Source organism: Lepisma saccharinum, chromosome 4, assembly GCF_977018435.1.
Source record: "Lepisma saccharinum chromosome 4, izLepSacc3.1, whole genome shotgun sequence".
NCBI lineage: Eukaryota > Metazoa > Arthropoda > Insecta > Zygentoma > Lepismatidae > Lepisma > Lepisma saccharinum.
In genome coordinates, this window is record NC_139232.1 from 72,086,383 (window position 1) to 72,105,727 (window position 19,345).

Sequence of the window (19,345 nt, forward strand, 5' to 3'; positions counted from 1 at the left end):
AAATGGTTGTAAGTAAAACATGAGAATGAATGTATATTACAATCGTAATTTGAAATTTGGAAGAACCAAAGAAAAATAGTTGTGTTAAATAGTCTTTCGTCTTCTCAAGTGACATACTTGTACGCTCATTCCACATCGGTAAGTATTTATTTTCTTTAAACACATCAACGAGTAAAAGGAAAACGAAAAGCAGTTTACATATGTACCTAAAACCAAGATATTGCGTTTTAAAATCAAAATAAATTATAATTTCCTACCAAGAAATAAAATATAATACAATAATTAGCCTGATCTGTGGTTGTGCTAACCACTCGGCCACTGATTGATTGATTTAGTTTATTTTACTTCGCTTTTTCTTCCACTTTTGGCTAATATTCGAAGATGAGGATGAGTGATGATATCATGAAATTGATGAATGGACACTCACAAACACTCATGCCCAGGCCGGAATTCGAACCCGAGACCACTCGGCCACGGAGGTCGGCTATTAAAATATAATATTGTTTGGTATGACTTGAGAGACCGGACCCTCTCCGATTTTCTACATATTTGACATACTCACTAATTGAGGCCTCCTAATCACGAATTTGAAGTTAAAATTTGTCGGTAACATCTAGAAATTGCGAACCATTGACGCTAGCCTCACGAACCATTGGCGTTAGCCCCACGAACCATTGGCGCGTGGTTAGGTTAGTTTTGGTTAGGTTAGGCAAACGTAGTTAAAATTTGGTGTCGTGGTAGTATCAGGATCTAGAAATTGGAAATAATTGCAAACCATTGACGCTAGCCCCACTAACCATTGACGCTAGCCCCACGAACCATTGACGCTAGCCCCACGAACCATTGGCGCTAGCCCCACGAACCATTGGCGCGTGGTTAGGTTAGTTCGGTTACGTTAGGCAAACATAGTTAAAATTTGGTGTTGTGGTAGTATCAGGAATATATATATTTGGTTATGAAACAAAAAAATTCGCGAAAATCGACAGTTTCCATTCCGAAAACTAGCGCCTTATTTTAGCTTATTTTGCAATTTCTAGACGTTTCCGACAACTTTTAACTTTAGATTCGTGATTAAGAGGCCTCAATTAGTGAGTATGAAAAATATGAAGAAAATCGGAGAGGGTTCCGGTCATCTCAAGTCGTTCCTATTTTTTATCGATATACATGTACTTTCGGTTTCAAATCGGCAAACGTTTATTTGCAGCTACAATGTGCAAAACTGTAAATGTCAACAGTGCAGTGATGCCAACCGTAGGGACATGTCCTTACGCATAGGGACTTTTCACTATATTTTGCCCGCGAAGGGTCGTAGGGTAGCTCAGTCGTTATGGCGTCTTACTACCATGCGAGAGACCCGGGTTCGATCCCCGGCGGGAGAGAACCGGAACTTTTTCAACTTGTTCAAGTGGTTCAAAGGAACAGACTTTGCCAAATGAGGGAAATGCTGGATTTTATTGTGCAAAGCTTACTCCTCGCCGGTCAGTTGCACTTTCTTCGGGCTTAGTTTCCCTTTACGTATGATTATTGCGCAATGTTGACACATCTTGCATTGCAGTTGCAGAGTGCAGTTTGGTCAGTACGATAACTCCGTAACGTGTGTGTGCGAATACAGTACAATCGTTATTTGGTGACTGATGTTTCTGGGCGTGTTACTAGCTTCTAAAGTTCCTAACTGTAAGTTGCAGCTTGGCTTCTACACCTAAAAAGAAAAAAAAAACATTCAAGTCTTCGAGTCAAAGTAAAACACTCAAGTCGTGATATTCACAAGAAACGTTGTATCTCAACTTCAGAGGCAGACATTGCCCACGTTATGGACGAAGGAACCTTCGAGCAGCACAAGTACACAACTTCAGAAGGATCCAGAAACAGCGGATATAAGGTGTATAAATGTGTATATTTTTCTTCTGTTTTGCATGCTCATGTGTTGTTTTTTTTATTTTAGTCGCTCTACTTGGCGTAGGGACATTTGGTCAGTTGTAGGGACAATGCCGAAAAGTGGTTGGGAACGCTGCAACAGTGGTAAACATTATTTTGTCGGTCTAGGTTTGGCATGAACATTTTCGGCTTGCTTGTTTCATATTGACATTGTTGTTCATTTCTTTTATCAGAAAGATAAAAGATAAACATCAGGTTCTAAGCCTAGTTTCAATCGTGTGAAAATTCGTCTTCCTCGACTAAAAAAAAGTAATAATTTTGTTTAGTATTCCGTAAACGAAGAACAAGTTCGTCTAGATATCAAGAATGATATTTTTCTTTGGAAGAGGGTTGACCAACACCTCCTTTCCCTTTGCACACACACACACAAACACACAAATGACAATTTTGTTGTCCGGAAAAATATGACCATCAACAAGTTAGCTTTTGGATTTAAGGATTTTAATTTATGCAAAAGAGGTCATTACATCTAGTGCTCATGGATCATGTTTGTGTTTAGTCCCCTATTGAATTTATTCATTGGTTTTACTAATTGTAATTTGGTTGTTTCGGTCAGTTCTTTTTTCTTAAATTTCTTCTACTCGTGTTTATGAAATCGCATATTTTACAAACAGAATTGAGAGGAAAATATTTTTGAATTTTTTTCCGCAATGGCTCCATCAATCAATTTTATCTATACTCATCTTTTTCTGTGTTTCAATAGGTCTTTGACTTCAGCCCACTCATCTTCGACGCACAAAACTGGGTTCCTCTGCAACGGGGCTGAAGACTGCTACTGAACCGTGAGTTGAGCGTTACGCACGTTCACATGAACGATCAACCTTCGGCAATGTCAAGCTCCGCCACCTCACGCTCCAGTCAAATATTCTTTCCACCTGATCGTGACCGAAGTGAGAGCTGAGCTTGATCGAAGCGAACCTTGACCGTACCGCTAGGTGTGAATGCTTCTATTTAAAAATCATTCAACAATATTTGACCGCACCGTGAGGGGAGGGTGATTTGAGCGTTCCTTGAGCGTAGATGTGAATCACGCTTTAATGCTACGCCTTGTCTACAAAGAAAATCAACTGCCCTTGCCCCTCTCCCTAGAGTTTTGGCATCCAATCGCCGCTAATGCTTCCACTAATTGCTCCAGTATTGACAAGGTAATAGTGCCTAACTTTATACTTAGAAATCCTGAAGAATATCAGCAAGAATTTTACCATTACAATATTTATAATAATAAATTCGAGATATTTAAAATACCTTTGTAACTTTTGACATCTGTTTCAGTACTCTTCACATATTTTTCAACTCGTAAAATAACTTAATTCTCAATACAAGAACCTGTAAGATAATAACTGCCAATACTTCATATATAAAAATTCCTGGTGTCGCCCATATTTGTGATTTTCCTTTCTAAAATAATGTCCTATCCACCTTTTCGCCCATCCTTGTGAGTCGAGATACAGAATGCATCAACTGTCTTCCATTTACTGTCTTCCTCGCTCCATAAGCCACGAAACCAAAAACCGTTAATCAACAATTCTCCTATTGATTTACGAAACATGTGTAACTGACAGTTACATAAGACCACATATTCACATGTGCTTTGGTGAAATACGCTCGTGTATTACACGTATTACAAGTAGAGAATCGTCCACAAACACACAACTCTTGACTCCAACATCACTTGCACACATTCAAGGATTTGAATTGGCATCCGATGTGTGAGCCACGTGATACTATGGACACCGTTCCGAACTTGGACACTTTGGAAACAAATGTAAATGAACAATTGACAATTCATTTATACGAGGGCTGTTCAATACAGAATTATCAACTAGTGTTTTTTGACAACATATCTTTATTCATCTTCATAATTTTTATGCTCTTTAACCCCATTGGACGCGATTCACTTGTCCCAACATTTTTTCCAGTATTCAAAGACATGCTGGAAGCTGTTTCTTTATAGGTAATTCAGAATCACCTCCGCAGCCTTCACTACTGTTTCTGATGATGGAAAATGCATCCGCGAAGGCTCGTCTTCAAAATTGGGGAAAGAAAAAGTGACTTGAGGCTAGGTCAGGACTATAGGGAGGATGAGGAGCACACGTCACATCGTTTCTCGCGAGATATTCAGAAACAATATTTACGATGTGCGGCCGTCCTGGTCTTTGTGTATGAGCAGTCTTGGAAACCACCGGGTTCATATCATAACATACAAATAAATGAATGTATATATTAAACTCATAAATTGTGGTTCAGCTTTTATCTGTTACAATTTATTGTTTGAAATGTTGTTGCACTTGCACTAACCCGATTGATTTTTGGATATCTGCCACTTGTGGCTAATTGCAAAGATGAGGATATGATAAAATTTATGAAGGAGCACTTTAAAATAACATTCATGCTGCTACGCCCTTTGGGGGTACGTACTTAAATGTTATTTATACCACGTCTACAGATATTTTAATCTCAGGGGATAGGTTCTTTATTCGAGAATTCCAAACAAGAAAGCGTTTTATAGCCAAGAGGATATAGTTAAATGCGGATCTATATTCTGGTAACTATACACAATACAGAGAAAAAATATATATAGCGAAGCTTGTATATATATATATATATATATATATATATATATATATATATATATATATGCTGATTCCAAATTTACGTCGGTTATATTCTTCTTATACATATATGAATAATTGAAAGGAAATCTTCTTCTTCTTTCTTCTCGTAATTTCTAGGAAAAAGGCTTCTTCTTCTTTTCTTCCTTCTATTCTGGGAAAAGGCTTCTTCTTCTTCTATATCTTTGATTATGGAAAAGGCTTCTTCTTCTTATATATCGTTGATTTGGGAAAAGGCTTCTTCTTCTTTTCCTTCTTCTAATTTATTTCTTCCCTTTTAAATCGTAATCTTATTTATTACATATATGCGCTCGCTTTCCCCGTTTCTTTGGCAAACGATACAAGCTATACTTATAGAAAGAGTAGGGGCGTCTAAATTGACAATAGGGCCACCTCCTATGTAACGACCAAAAGGGAAATAGCCCAGGATCGCAAACAGCAAGCGCTGCCTATGGCCCAGTGCGTCTAATAAGAAGCGCAACCGTAAGTGCTTCGAGGCGTCTAATTTGACGCAGCACCACCGAGGGACGGACAAATACAAAAGCTGACGATGTTCTCCTCGCCAGAAGATAAAAAAGGAGAGAGATACAATTTCTGAATTGATTTGCTCACTTATTAAATTTCCTAATTGTTTCATATACGAGAATATTCTTATTTATCTTAATTGGCTATATACAACATTTCATTCACTCCTTCTATAATTTTTATACTCTTCCTTTATATATTTTGCATTTACTATAATATATATCATTGCTCTTCTCCGCTCCTAGTTTCTACAATGAACTCTGTTCTTCTTTATACGGCGTGCTGCCATCTGTCGTCGCTCTCGGGAAACATTTCTTCCTTGCATTTCTCATTGTGTCTTCCGAACTGGCACGTGACAATGCCCAGACTGTGATTTGAACCTGGAACCCCTTGCGTCGCTGTGCTAATCACTCCCCCACGGAAACCGGTTCACCTAATATAGGAATATCTATAAGGAAATTATAATCTAACGGAACCAAAGTAAATAAATCACAATATAAGTAATTTCCTAACTAATGTACATAGACCACTAACTATATAACTTAGAAACAAAACGTTAGCTTCTGCTTTAAAATTGATTGTTTTAAAAAATAGTTTAAACGATTGTTATGTTACACAGATGCTATTCGAGATTGGTTTTACATTTTGTGCCACTGAAAATAGAGGAACATATCACTTTTGGCCTGCTGACAAATATAACATACTATGGACTCGCCTTTTAAGTTTCTCCTTCCGTATGCACCAATAGTACCTGGATACTATTAAATGTGAGTAAAAGCTATATGTTTCAAATCATGAGAATAACTTTGAATTACCCTGTACATACATGCATTGTTATTACTATTAAGAACTTAAGAGTTGCCTCTGCCGCCATATATGCAGGAAAGCTAGGAAAAATGACCAAAACAGAAACAGACAGTTGATGCACATACGACCGGCTAAAGATAATATGTTTCCTTTCCTGATTAATGCGTTCCGTTTGAACCACAAGTGAGTGCTTTTGCAATTAACTCTAGTGTCAACACGACAGGTTTCAAATATCCTAGCTGTAGCTGCAAAATTGAATTGACTATACAATTTGCATGCAAACAATCTGTGTGTAACAGCATCAAACAGGTTGTTGATTTCAAATGTTGTATACTGCAATTTCAAACACCAGTCGCTGGTGAATTACTAATTCGTCTACACCTGATCGATTTTACCTCTAAGTTGAGTTGCAACTCTGGTTAGAGAAAGATATACATGTTGGCAACTTCTGAAGCCTTCATCCCAGCAAGCTACTGAATGCATAACTCTACATAACGGGGGCATTTTGAAGAATCCCCTTCCCCCAAGCATCCATGACAACAGAGATAAATTGTCGTCCCTATCAAATGTAATGCCACCCCCCCCCCCCCCCCCAAATCAACACAATAGTCATATTTAATGTAGATGTAGAAGTATCATCTGATGCTTCCACGACGGCGTAGTGGTTACAGTGTCGCCTTGTAAAAAAGGGGTTCGATTCTTGGAGACACATAGTGGTTGGATCCCACTTTAAACTGTAGACCCAATCCCGATTAGCTTATCTGAGTACAGGGTGGACCTTGAAATCTCAAATGCCATAAATGCAATCACGATGACAACTCTGAAACTGATAATTATCATGGAAAACTTAAATATATTTTAAGAGTTACTTATCGTATTAGTATTAATGTCCTCATATTAATACTCGTACATTAAATTGTCCTAATCAACAAATACGTTGATTTGTTAGCAACCTGTGAGCAATTATAAGATTATGAACATTTCCTGAACAGCTCTTATTGTCAGAACCTCTACAAATAATGTTAAAACAAAATCTTAGTTTGTTTATTAACAAAGTATTTTATTCTATTTTCTATTTACCGTCGTATTTTTGCCAATTTTGGCTAATCGCGACGATGAGAATGAGTGATGATATGATGAAATGAATGAAGGGACACTCACAAAGAACACCCATGCCCAAGCTAAGATTCGCAACCGGGACCTCTGGTGTCATTGCGCGGTATGATAACCATCCCGCTACAGATGTCGGTTTATTCTCTTATTCTTTCTTAATTTTGTTATAGTAGTACTTCTTTTACACTGGAGGACATCCCTCACCCCCTTCTTCCCGTCAATTATCTGGTTCGTCTATCGTTTATCCCCCACACTTTTTCATTGATTTGGCTTATTTTACTTTGCATTTCTGCTACTTTCGGCTAATCGCGAAGTTGTGATATGATAAGATTGATGAAGAGACACAAAGAACATTCATGCCAAGGCCGGAACTCGAACCCGGGACCCCTGCCGTCGTAGCGCGCTGTGCTAACCACTCCGCCACGGAGGCCAACTCCTCTTCACTTGTCTCCGATAGATAGTAGACTGTCTTCATTCTTCCGTAGTACTTTTATTACGTGTAAATACATATTAGTATCCAGTAAATTACCGGTTCAACCTTTGTTATCTCCTAGTTTCTCCTGTCTATTTTACTATGTTTTCCTATTCTTCTGTTTGTTTTTACGTCGATTTTCTACCTTTTGGGTTCATCGAAACGATGTTGAAGTGATGCAATGCATGATTGTCCAACACAATGATGCATCCATGTCTGGCCAGGATTCGAACCTGGAGTCTCTGACTTCGTAGCACATTACTGAAGCCGGAATTTTCCAAGTGTTAACTTCTCATAAAGCCTATTATTTCTATTTCCTATCGTTCCATGCTCTATATATTGATGTTTAATGCTCTTGACAATGGTCTCTCGGCAGGAACTGAATGTATTCTTCCGACATGAATCAATACAAAAACCTATTGTGCATACATAATTTTGATCACATTAGTTTTGATTGTGAAGCAAATAAAAATATGAAGATTTCATGTATTTCCATCATTAAAGCATGTGAAATTTTTTTCTCTTTGCAGTGGCCTGGTCATTTGAGATTCAGGTGGAGGTCCCAGCGCAGGCGCAGTTTCTAGGTTCTGTGACGCTCAGCTGTTACTACAACCTTGGAGGTAGAAACCTTTACTCACTGAAATGGTACAAGGACGAATATGAGTTCTTCAGATACATGCCGAACTACGCCCCTCAGATGCAAATATTTCCCGTTGATGGGGTGATTCTGGATGTAAGTAAAGTTATATTTTTATGTGGGTTTGAACTTTTCCTTTCCGTTCATCACTTGAAATTTGTTTAACTTTTTTTCCCTTTAGTTTAGAGAGTAAAGTCAAAGGTGTGCATTTTATATGGATTATTATGAAACCTGACAAGGTTGTAACAAATTTCCGAAGCCAATCGTAGATTGCTTTCCTGTTTGACGCTTATTTCCTGTATATGCTCCTAAATTTCGGTGGACATCTGTGGCACTCTTTGTTTTATCAAAATGTAGCCTTCCCAGCTCCAGAAACCGCCATCTTGAATTTGCCATCATCTAGCGGCGAGAAATGGAACTACAGGGAAAATCTACAATACAAGAAAAACTACTAATTTACTCATTCAACTAATGTACTCTTTCTCTTAGTAATATTCATAGTATCTACATAATACACTTTAGAATGTGTTACCGGACTTTATGTATAGTGGGATCCATGAGTATTACCGTGTAAATTGTCCATCACCGTGTTCGTGCACTTCATTTGACCCAATAAGAGCTTCAAGAATTAAAAGAAAACTCAAAACAAGCCGTTGACAACTTCTGCACCAGCATACATAAAAATCCATCGCTTAAGAACACACAGGATGTAAGAGAAAAATTAATTAAAATGGTCATGGACAATTTGCACGGTAACATTCATGGATCCCACTGTACACTCTGTAGATAAATTAGTGAATTTATACTGTGACATGCGAACGGATGGTCTGATTTTCTATTTTATTTTAAAGATCGTTTTAAGACAAACCTTTTTTGTGATTACAAAACGTACTCTCTAAACTCAATATCAAGTTTCAGCGCAATTTGTTGCTTCTAATGGGCTCCAGAGGGCTCTGATTAGGGCAACATTATTTGTAGATACCCGGTACAAGGTAAAAGTAAGCATGCTGGAAGCATCACATATTTTTGCCACACCTATATTTTCGCTTGATTTGAACGTTATGTTCTGGCTTGTTTTTCTCTCGGAAACTAAAACATGGACTATTTGACAAGCGTTTCCATGACGACCGGGAATTATAAATACAGTACAATGAAGGGATCCGCAAGTGTCGACATCGGTGGGAGAAGTAAATAGAGAGATGGACTAAAATGTGCACTACCCATGTCATCAGGGGTAACAAACTTTTTGTGCACTCTCTTTGTGTATGTTGAAGGTTAATAACATTTTAAAAAAACTCACATTTTTAAAAAAAATTGAGTTGAAAATTTTGTCTCTAATATGACGTCAATGCGTGAAACTACTCACGCAGGTATGTATACATCCAAAACCTTGAAAGAAGTTACGTGCGAACAACATGCCTCATTGTGCACTCAATTAACTCTCTATTAATATTCAATTTGTATTAATCATTACATGAGATGAAGCGCGTATATATTAATTCGAATAAAACCGTTGGTCTCCCCGATAGCGTAGTGGTAACTCTATCGGATTGCAATCAAGGGATTCTGCGCTCGAACCCCGGTGAATGTGCATTGTACAGTGTATCGAACTTTATCCAGTTCGAATTCGTTTATAATATCATCAAATGCATTATAATCGAACTTTAGCAACTTTTGTATGAAACCTTATATTATGATTGATTGATTTGGTATTTTTTTTATCACGCATTTCTGCCACATTCGCTAATCGCAAAGATGAGGATGAATGATGATGTGATTAAATTGATGAAGGGATGCCTATGCCTGAACTCGAACTTGGGACATTTGGCCTTGCATTATAGCACACTGTAGTGTACATACAAATATTGGTACAGTAAAACCTCGTTAATCCGAACTAATGGGGGGGATAAGTTGACCGGTTTAACGAAAGTCCGGATTAACTGAAATAACCTAAAAGAACAGTAGAAAGTGCATTAAAACTCCGAGTATAGCAACAAAACACGTTTATTATGGTGTATTTAAAGGGCATAGGCCTAAATACACTACACAGTACAGTACAAAGTCTGCGGGAAACAGAATTTCATCAGTGGTCGACTGCATTTTCTTTTGGAAGTTCTCGTGTTGACTTCTAGTCTCATTTGAAACCTTGCATTCTGCTTTTTATGCCTTTTGCCTGTCCGGATTAAGCGAAGTCCGGCTTATCGGCGTCCGGATTAACGAGGTTTTACTGTATCTAACACCAAAAATCTTTCACAGAATATAGAGGACCTCAGGGCAAATAAATTTTGTAAGGACGTTTTCTTACTTAAGGTTTTGCTACCCTCTAGAAATAGCAACCACACTCCATGGTTGCCACTGATACTCACTTTATCTGGTGAGGGTGAGCACTAAACCTGGCCCTCCTAACAATCCCTAACTTACAATTCCGCTTAGGTCTGATAATGTATATGTGGTTAGGTTAGGAGGGTCATATTTAGAGCTCTTAGAATTTAGTTTTGGCGTTTGGTGGAAGCTGGGTGTGCCTTGCACCACACCCATCTGGTGAGAGTGGTTAACATGGCGCCATCTACGCACCTAATACCTTCAACCTAACTCACACTTCCCCACATAAGCTCATCATCTCCCTCGGTTCAGTTAATAGCATTGGAGTACCACGTGTCCCAAAGCATCAATGAATCATGATAGACGTTGCCATACAATGGAAATGCGGAGACCCAGGACTTACTTTGTTTATTAACCATTACTTCAGTACAGTGACATCCCTCGTCTCATTAGATGTGAACGACAAAACAGCCATTCTGTAGTTACTGAATCAACAAATTTTCATTGAACTACTAAAATAAGACTCCATGACCTGAATTACAACATTAGAACATCAATAGATAGCGTTTTATCTGTATTTTAATAAACAATCCCAAAGTTAGATCAAAACAAGTCTTCATTTGGCCAGCTTTCAGGAAAGAAGTGTGTAGTAAAACAGTTTAGGAGCCTTCCCGATGATGGTAAGTAGTGGTAAGTCAAGGTTCAGAGTTCGATACTCAGTGGAGGCACATAATGGTTCTGATCCCACTTGAAACTATAGTTCAAGTATGAATTAACCTATCTGTGCATAAAGCATAAATCCAATCAGTTTATACAGCTGTTTGTAACGTGCCGTCGTACCGTCGTGATCAACCTTCCACTCTCTTTCTCCCTTACGTTTTCTTCCTTTCCTCCAATTCCAGGGGGAGTCCTCTCTCAGGGCTGCCACTATTCTTATCAGCACATATCAACAGGTGAATGACTATGAAGAGCGACGCATAGCGTTACGCAAAATTGGGAAGGAAAGCATAACAACTGATGAGGGAAAACGCTCAAAATCAAAATAAAACAAATACCATCCTTTTGAAATCATCATTGCTTAGTTGCATGGCTGGGGAGAGACCTGCGCTCGATCGCCAGCTCTAAACTTCGAAGGAGACGAAGAAAGTGAGCGGAAACATCCATCGCGACACTTTAGGCTGCTCTTATGCTGAACTAGGCTTCGTGGCGGTTCCTCTCTCGAACCTTTAGGTCACCCTCTGTCCTCGAGCATAAATTGCCTTCGAAAAACTATACAATCGCAGCTATTACATTAAAAAGAAAAATCACGAAGACAAAGCGCCCATCCTTATCTTTACTTTCCTATTTCCTTCAATCACCTTTCAATATCCTATTTCATCTATTTCTTCACCTCGGCTAAAACTCAGTGGGCTAATGGGATACTCTGACCCCTCTCGGGTACGGGTATAGTAGTAGAAATACGTGGGATATGAAGCTTCGACTGTTATGTACTAAATCATTTGATAGGCTATGGAAAAGGGAGATTTTATAAATGAATAACATCTGTTTCCGAAGAAAGGTCTGCGTCTTCAGTAGGCTTCTTTATGGGCAATCTTTTTCCTGAAGATGGTTTATTTTCAAGATACTTTTATAAATTTACATCTTAGTTACAGATCTCCATAAATAAAGGACAGAACAAATTTCTTTCTTATAATTAAATGTACGCGACTTTTGCAGTTTATTTACATAATATGGATCAAGCTGTCATATCAGTTATATAAAGACGACCAGGCGCTTGCTTGGAACTTTATGAACGCTCCTTGACATAATGAAGCATAACTTCGACGTGACTGGCGAAGGTGTTAAGTATTGACTCCGATTTTAATATAAATTGGACATTATGGTCTGGCTTCAAGATATATGCAGAAATACAAACTGCTATAATTCGTAAAATATTAGAGACATCGACTTGATATCGGGTATGGCAACATGTTAGCATGTTCACAGGGTGAAACCTAACCATGCCAGATATCAATAATGAATAACTTGATTAATATATAATAATCATAGATAAATCTGAACTTATTCTTCCGTATGATGGCTTGTTAGCATGCCCACAGGGCGAACCTACTCATACGGCAGAATAACATTAAGTCCTGTTGCTTTATGCAAAAATTGAAAATATATTACGTATATGTTTCGAAGAAATCAAACTGAATTATCACAAAGTTGAAAGAAATCGTAAATTAACTTATTCTCACGCATGGTGACATGTTAACATGTCCACAGGGCGAACCTACCCATGCGTCAGAATAACAGTAAGTTCTGAGTCGAAATTTAACATTATTTTGTGAAGATTTTATTTAAAATTTCAGAAAACTTCAAAATAAAGTTGAAATTAACTTATTCTTTCGCATGGTGACATGTTAGCATGTCCACAGGGCGAACCTACCCTTACGACAGAATAACTATGTCTCTAAGCTAATTTGGGAACGAAGACTGAGTTCTTGAACCCTCTCATAAAGGGAGCTGTGTATTTAAGATGTTAATCCATCGGAGTCGGTGATGAAAATGCCCCTGAATTAGGTTCCGAAGCTGTATTTATACCCCCACATGTCAAGCAGAGCGCCTCCCGTGACACAAAAGATAAACATAGCTACAGCTGTGATATGCAGAACTAATTTGTGTATAATAGCAATATTCTAAAGATTAAACAGTATGTTCCATAAGGTTCATTTTTCTATGTCTAAAACAACAGTTATGATCCTTAAAGTTTCTATAATATTCTCTACCATAAAGTTGTCACATTCTTAAAAACTTCTTTCCAATGTACATAAGGTTTATATTACTAATAACTCCAACTGAAATTTAGCTCTTATGGCTTTCATAATAGTTTGATTCTAAAACTGAGAACACATATTTTTGACTAATTGTCAACAATGAAAGATTTTGCTTTCAAGAAGCTTGCAAATAACAAATTCTAAACTTCTCGAATGACAGAATTAGGTCATTAGTTCAACTATTAAATATCTCATCTTTCATAACGTTTTCATAGTGAATATAAAAAGCAAAATAATTAACAATAATATTAAATATGACCGAATCTTTGATATGGTTCGGGAGGATCATATCATGTTATAGTACTAGAGGGTACAGAACATTTCCATTCTGGTCCATATATTCCCAGTGGTTCAGCCGATAGGGTGTTTTTTGACTACCGATTCCCGATGTGGGTAATCTCAGGTCCAAATTTTTCCGACAAACTGCCTGCATGAAGCAGTTCTGGGTCCCACACAGCCTCTCATTAATGGACACATGAGGCAAAATCGGCCGGAGCCTAGTGCTGATCACATCACCTCCAGTATGGTCGAGATGGAGATTGTGCGGGGCCCTACATCCACATCCCCTGTGTATCATCACGGCAAGGTGCATTGCACAGCTTTACATTTTACCTTCTTTACCAAGTAGAAACCTTCCCACTGCAGTGTATTGGTTAACATTGTAATCAAGGTGTTTCTACGTTAAATTTTAGGTCCATTCCCGTTTAGCCTATCTGTGCATAAAGTGGACTTATAACAAACTTCATCAGACTGTATTTGTGATGTAAATACGAAATTGAAGTACTACATTTTGGAACTGTGCGTGACGAAATTTCCAAACCTAAGTGTGCGATATCGTAATCATATATTTCGATAATTTGTTGTTTGGGCTGTGTCTGGGAAAATTCCCACGATCAACTATTGTAATCCTCTTCCATTGTATCTTTATCAGGAAGTAGGTGCAACAATGGTTCCAAATTAGTTCTCTCCTCGTTGAGCACGTAGGCCTTGTGTGTTTCGCGATGAACATTATCTGACGAGCAGTTACAGATTGCTGCATCAGATCGGAGCCACGATGTCAACAACTGTTGTTTTCTCTGTGCTGTGATGAAGAAATGCAAATTTCACAGTGGACAGGTCTGCATAAAACCAAGTTGAACTCGAACCCTGAGTTTCGTTGAACCATGTGATAAAAACAGTATGCTAAGAGCACCAATCCTGACCTGCCTAACCTACTCATTTAACAGCAGAAAAATGCATGTCAATAGGTTAGGAAGGCTAGTTTTGATGCTCTTACCCCAGCGTGCACATGACGTTAGAAGAGTCACTGCTGACAGTATATCTTCCACTGACATTCCATAGACATCTTATGTCTAATTTATCAGTTTTTCTGGAAGTGGACTTTAAAGTTTAGCACAGAACTTTACACCTGCAAAATAAACCAAAGATACCTTCAAAATATCAATGCTGGTTGTACGTAGGTGTCAGGCGTAGATGAAAAAATTGCATTTCAATAACCAACAGCCAAAATGATTAAATTTTTACAATTTTGAGATAGAACGTATGCATTCCAAGTTGATGATATCTTCAAGTTATAAAACTGTCTAGCTTCTTATCATTTCTTGAGCGTTAGTTTCTCCCACTTCTGAATAGGTACCGCCACCGGAAGTTCGTATTACGTAGTATACCTAAAGTCAGAGTAGAGGCGCACGTTTGCTTCCTAAAAGGTATAAAAGCGGTGGAAGACCAGCCCCGAGGTTATATTTTCCCGGAAATGAGGCCTGCTCGAAAAAAAGGTTTAGTGTCCAAGGGTTGATAAAATAATTGGATCATTACCAGTGCATAGTTAGAGATCGGTTAGTTTATCGAACTCTCCAGCCTAATTACTGACTATTCTTGGAGGAGCAGGAAAAGGTTTTTATAAGTCCTTGCCTTGACTCATCTCACCCAACAGGCGGTAGGTGCAGGGGCTTGCCCCGAGTTGATACCTTCCTAGCCATGAGGCTTGCTCGAAATAGGTTCTTAAAGAGTTGACAGAAAGTCATCGGTAGGTGTGCGATTGATCCGGGTTGATACCTTTCTGGAGATGAGGCTTGCTCGAAAAGGTTTGTAAAGGGTTTGCGGAAAATCTGTCACAATCTACGAGTGCATAGATTTCATCTGATCCATAACCAGATAGAGCTTCTTCACTTCCGCATCTGAAGATAAGAAAGACTTTAGCTCCAGAAAACTCATAATTTCCACCAGAACTCACCTGTTCGATTACCCTATAGAGCTTCTTCACGTAGTATCTGAAGAAAAATATACTTTAGCTCTCAATAACTCATAATTTCCACCAGAAATCACCTGTTCGATTACTCTATAGAGATTCTTCACTTAATATCTCAAGAAAAAGAGACTTTATCTCTCAAAAGCTCATAATTTCCACCAGAACTCACCTGGTCGATTACCCTATAGAGCTTCTTCACTTCAGTATCTGTAGATAAGGGAGACGTTAGCTCTTTAAAACTCTCAATTTCCACCAGAACTCACCCAGGAGATAACCGGATAGTGTTTCTTAAGATTAGACTCTCTGCAACTCAGAAACATTTCTAGAACTCGTATGGTCGATAACCCTATCGAACACCGTCGACTGTCCATAAACCTTTTTCCTTCATTGAGACTAGAAACATTATCAACGTCTGTTTAGTTTAATGTTTATTATTAATATAAACTTAGTGTGCATTTATTTACTATATACTATTTTACTATGCTTGCAGGCATCCCAGTCCAGCTTGAACCAAGTGACTCTCATAGACCTCACCTTCAATAGCAGTGGTTCCTATCGATGCGAGGTGTCGTCGGAAGGACCTGAGTTCCAAACCGTGGTGAAGAATTACGAAATGAAAGTTGTAGGTAAGTGGACAAGACATCAGTTACATAAATCTGTAAAAAACGTACCATACGAATGTACACATTCGTTATAAAAGTATATGGCTAGCGGTGTAAGTGAACATAAAGATGTGTTCTCTTCTATACAGCCACAACGGGAATACTTCTGTTCAAGAGAAATGATTTAACAACACCAGTTTCATTATTTCTTTATCAGTACCTCTATGGCGTATTCGTAATGTCACGCATTTTTGGCATATGTACAGTCACGGACACTTCTGAGTTGCAACAATACCATCGATAGAGGGATCATTACAACTCAGAAGTGTCCTTGACTGTATAAAATAGGTTATTAGCATTTTTCTTGTTATGTCCTTTTTCTGCCGTTTAGGTAGGTTAATCTCGACGATGAGCATAAATGATGATTATATAAAGTTGATGAAGGGATTCTATACTCGCAAAGACTCACAGATGCATGCCTACGGCAGAACTCGAACCTGGACTCCTTAGTAGCGAGATCGTGAGTACAAAACTAAACGAGCTAGACCATTGTCAATAAGTAAGGATATTCATAATAGTTTTGGGTTCGGGGTCTTTCAATGTAGGCCTTGGTGTAGTTACTTCATCCCTGCACAGAATTAAATCTCACCAGTCTTGTGAATCTTGAACTGTGACAGTTGATCTTGAGTGAAGAAGGTTTAAGGACAAAATTTACAGTCATGGTGAGAAATATTCCTCTTTGCAAAGAACTTTAAAAGATAAGGTTAAAAGATCACTAGAAGCAAAACGCAGGACACGGTAAATTATATACATTGCTAGAAAATTTAGCAATCAAGGCAAAATTGTCATATTTCTAGTTGGAAAATGCAACTTTTACACACTTACGATTATTTCACATTCCTCTCGGGCTAAATGTAGGACACGCCCAAAAAATGTTCCTCTGGTAGCCGTCAAAATTGGTGCTTTTTATGCAAGACCAAGGTGGTGATGGACCTTACAGCTATGTATATTTACTGATTTTATACCACATATTATCAAGCGCGCCACAGATTACAATAAAAAACACTGACCAATCAGCACAATGTGCATTTTCTAACGCTTTTAGGGGTTTTTATGTACTGTTGGACAACTAGAGCTGTTTGCAACTTTGTACCTGAAACTTTAATCCTTTTTACTTGTAGACCATAGCATTGCTATAACTCAATATTGTGATGTACAGTCACGGACACTTCTGGGTTGTAGCAATCCCATTGAAAGCATATCGATTTGTTCCAACCAAGAAGTGTCCGTGACTGTACATTTTACACGGAAAGTACATGCTAATTATTACGGCAACCATAGTGGAATTTTTATAAAAAAAAAATACCAATCATTCAATTTCTTTTCAGCTTTTCCGGATCATGATCCAATTCTTGAAGGATTCCAAACAATTTATTCCGTAGGTGACATTGTAGCGGGAAATTGCACAACTGCCAAGTCCAAACCTCCAGCTGTTGTTACGTGGCACATCAATAAAGGAAAGGTAAGATTTCATTTATGTATTATGACCTTTTCACTTTATTGAAACGTCAACTTAAAATGTTATTATTGTTAATGAAATTTGAATGATGATATTTATTTATTTGCTATATTGGAGCTCTGGCTACAATTACAATAGGCGTACCTAGATTAATGAAAATTCATAAACACTAATTTTTTGGTTGTACTGTCCTATGATTTCATTCTTCTTGTATTTCACTTTATATCATTCATGACATTTCCCTCACCTGCAGCTCGGTGAGGATGCATTTTCATATATCCGTTTCTTATGATCTTTTGTGTGGCATTTTCACGTGCAGAACCATTTGTGTTGAAGCCAGTACATTTACACACACACACACGCACGCACACACACATGCACGTACAATGTTCTAAGTGCATTTTGAACGCAACATTGACAATTTCCTAATGTAGATTGCACATTTTTTTTCTAGTTCCTCGTGCAGTTTCCTGTAATAAAACTAATAGTTTTCAGACGTCGGAAAGCATAAATACAAGCCAAACGTATTCAGTCGACTTCCACTTGTCACCTTTACAACTTTGTGGCGGTGAAAGAAATTCATTCGCTTAAAGTAGAGTTGGATTCTATTAAGCTGATTTTGTCTTTATACGATTGGAACTGCTTCTTGCTGTTAAGTTTTCTTTTCATTAGTTCAGTAAAAGAAAGCAGAGTGTTGCAAAGTTTAATTACCGATTGAAAAGTTAGTTTTGAGCATTAAGCCGTCACTGCTAGCGAAATTTGCAAATACGAATTACTGATGGTGTGAGTTAGAGCTGACGTTAGGAACTACTAACATGAATCCGCAATGTTTTGTGGTATAGTTTGGAAAGTAAAAATAGGGACTATTTATATCTCAATATTATCATTACACTTCTTATTATTACAAAAGTTATCCATACGTTTATTTTTGGTTACAAGAAATTCAACAATCATTTCGCCGCCCCTGCATAAGTGGCTGTGAATCACCTACCCGTAATGATTAATTGTCAATGTCCCTAGATTAGAGGGGGATACATGTAACTGAAGCATGGTGCTGATCACACAGCCTAGACTATAGTGAGATCAAGAATACCTGGAACCCTAGCTTCCCAGCACGGCCCAGTGCACAAATATAGTAAAAATCATATATATGGTAGGCCCTATTGCTAGTTCTCTGGAGTTAGGGAATGCTTATGTGATACATGTTAGATGTTTTAACAAAATTACAGTTCTGAAATGTATTTTTTCAGTTAAGGCTTTACAAGTTAAAGTTAACGTAAGTTCATGTATATATGAGATATTAATGAACAATTAAAATAATAATTGCAATAATCTTCAGAATATAGACATGACAAGTTCTTGTTAGTAGCCATGGACAACATCGCGGTTACACACTAAACGTAGAAGCTCAATTCGAAGGTCAGATTTTAAAGATATGAAAGATTAGCAGCAGACAATGTGGTATTACTCTCTAGACGTACTTTTATGGTGTACTACGTTCAAGAGAAGTAAATAGTAGTAAAACACATTTTTGATTCTGCAAACTTTGGATAATGCATTTGCTGCGGTTGATGATCGGGAGAGAGATTTCAATTTTAAAGTAATTACTGTCAGTTTAGCTTTCTCTTTACTGTAAGTTTCTTCAATTAGATTTGCTCTGAAGCTTGCTAATCTCTCGCCTATACAACACTCATTCTACTTGTTTAACATGGTTTACCTCGCAGCCCTGTTTCT

General features: G+C 37.9%; 1 protein-coding gene across 1 annotated transcript in view; it reads left to right on the forward strand.

Annotated features, from left to right (window-relative positions):
- LOC145987196 (uncharacterized) overlaps positions 1–19,345 on the forward strand; it is a 153,873-nt gene that overhangs the window by 114,223 nt on the left and 20,305 nt on the right. Inside the window, exons 2-4 of the mRNA XM_083121713.1 lie at positions 7,995–8,197; positions 15,981–16,116; positions 17,481–17,614. Coding sequence (XP_082977839.1) covers positions 7,995–8,197; positions 15,981–16,116; positions 17,481–17,614 — 473 coding nt within the window. The remainder of the gene's footprint in view (positions 1–7,994; positions 8,198–15,980; positions 16,117–17,480; positions 17,615–19,345) is intronic.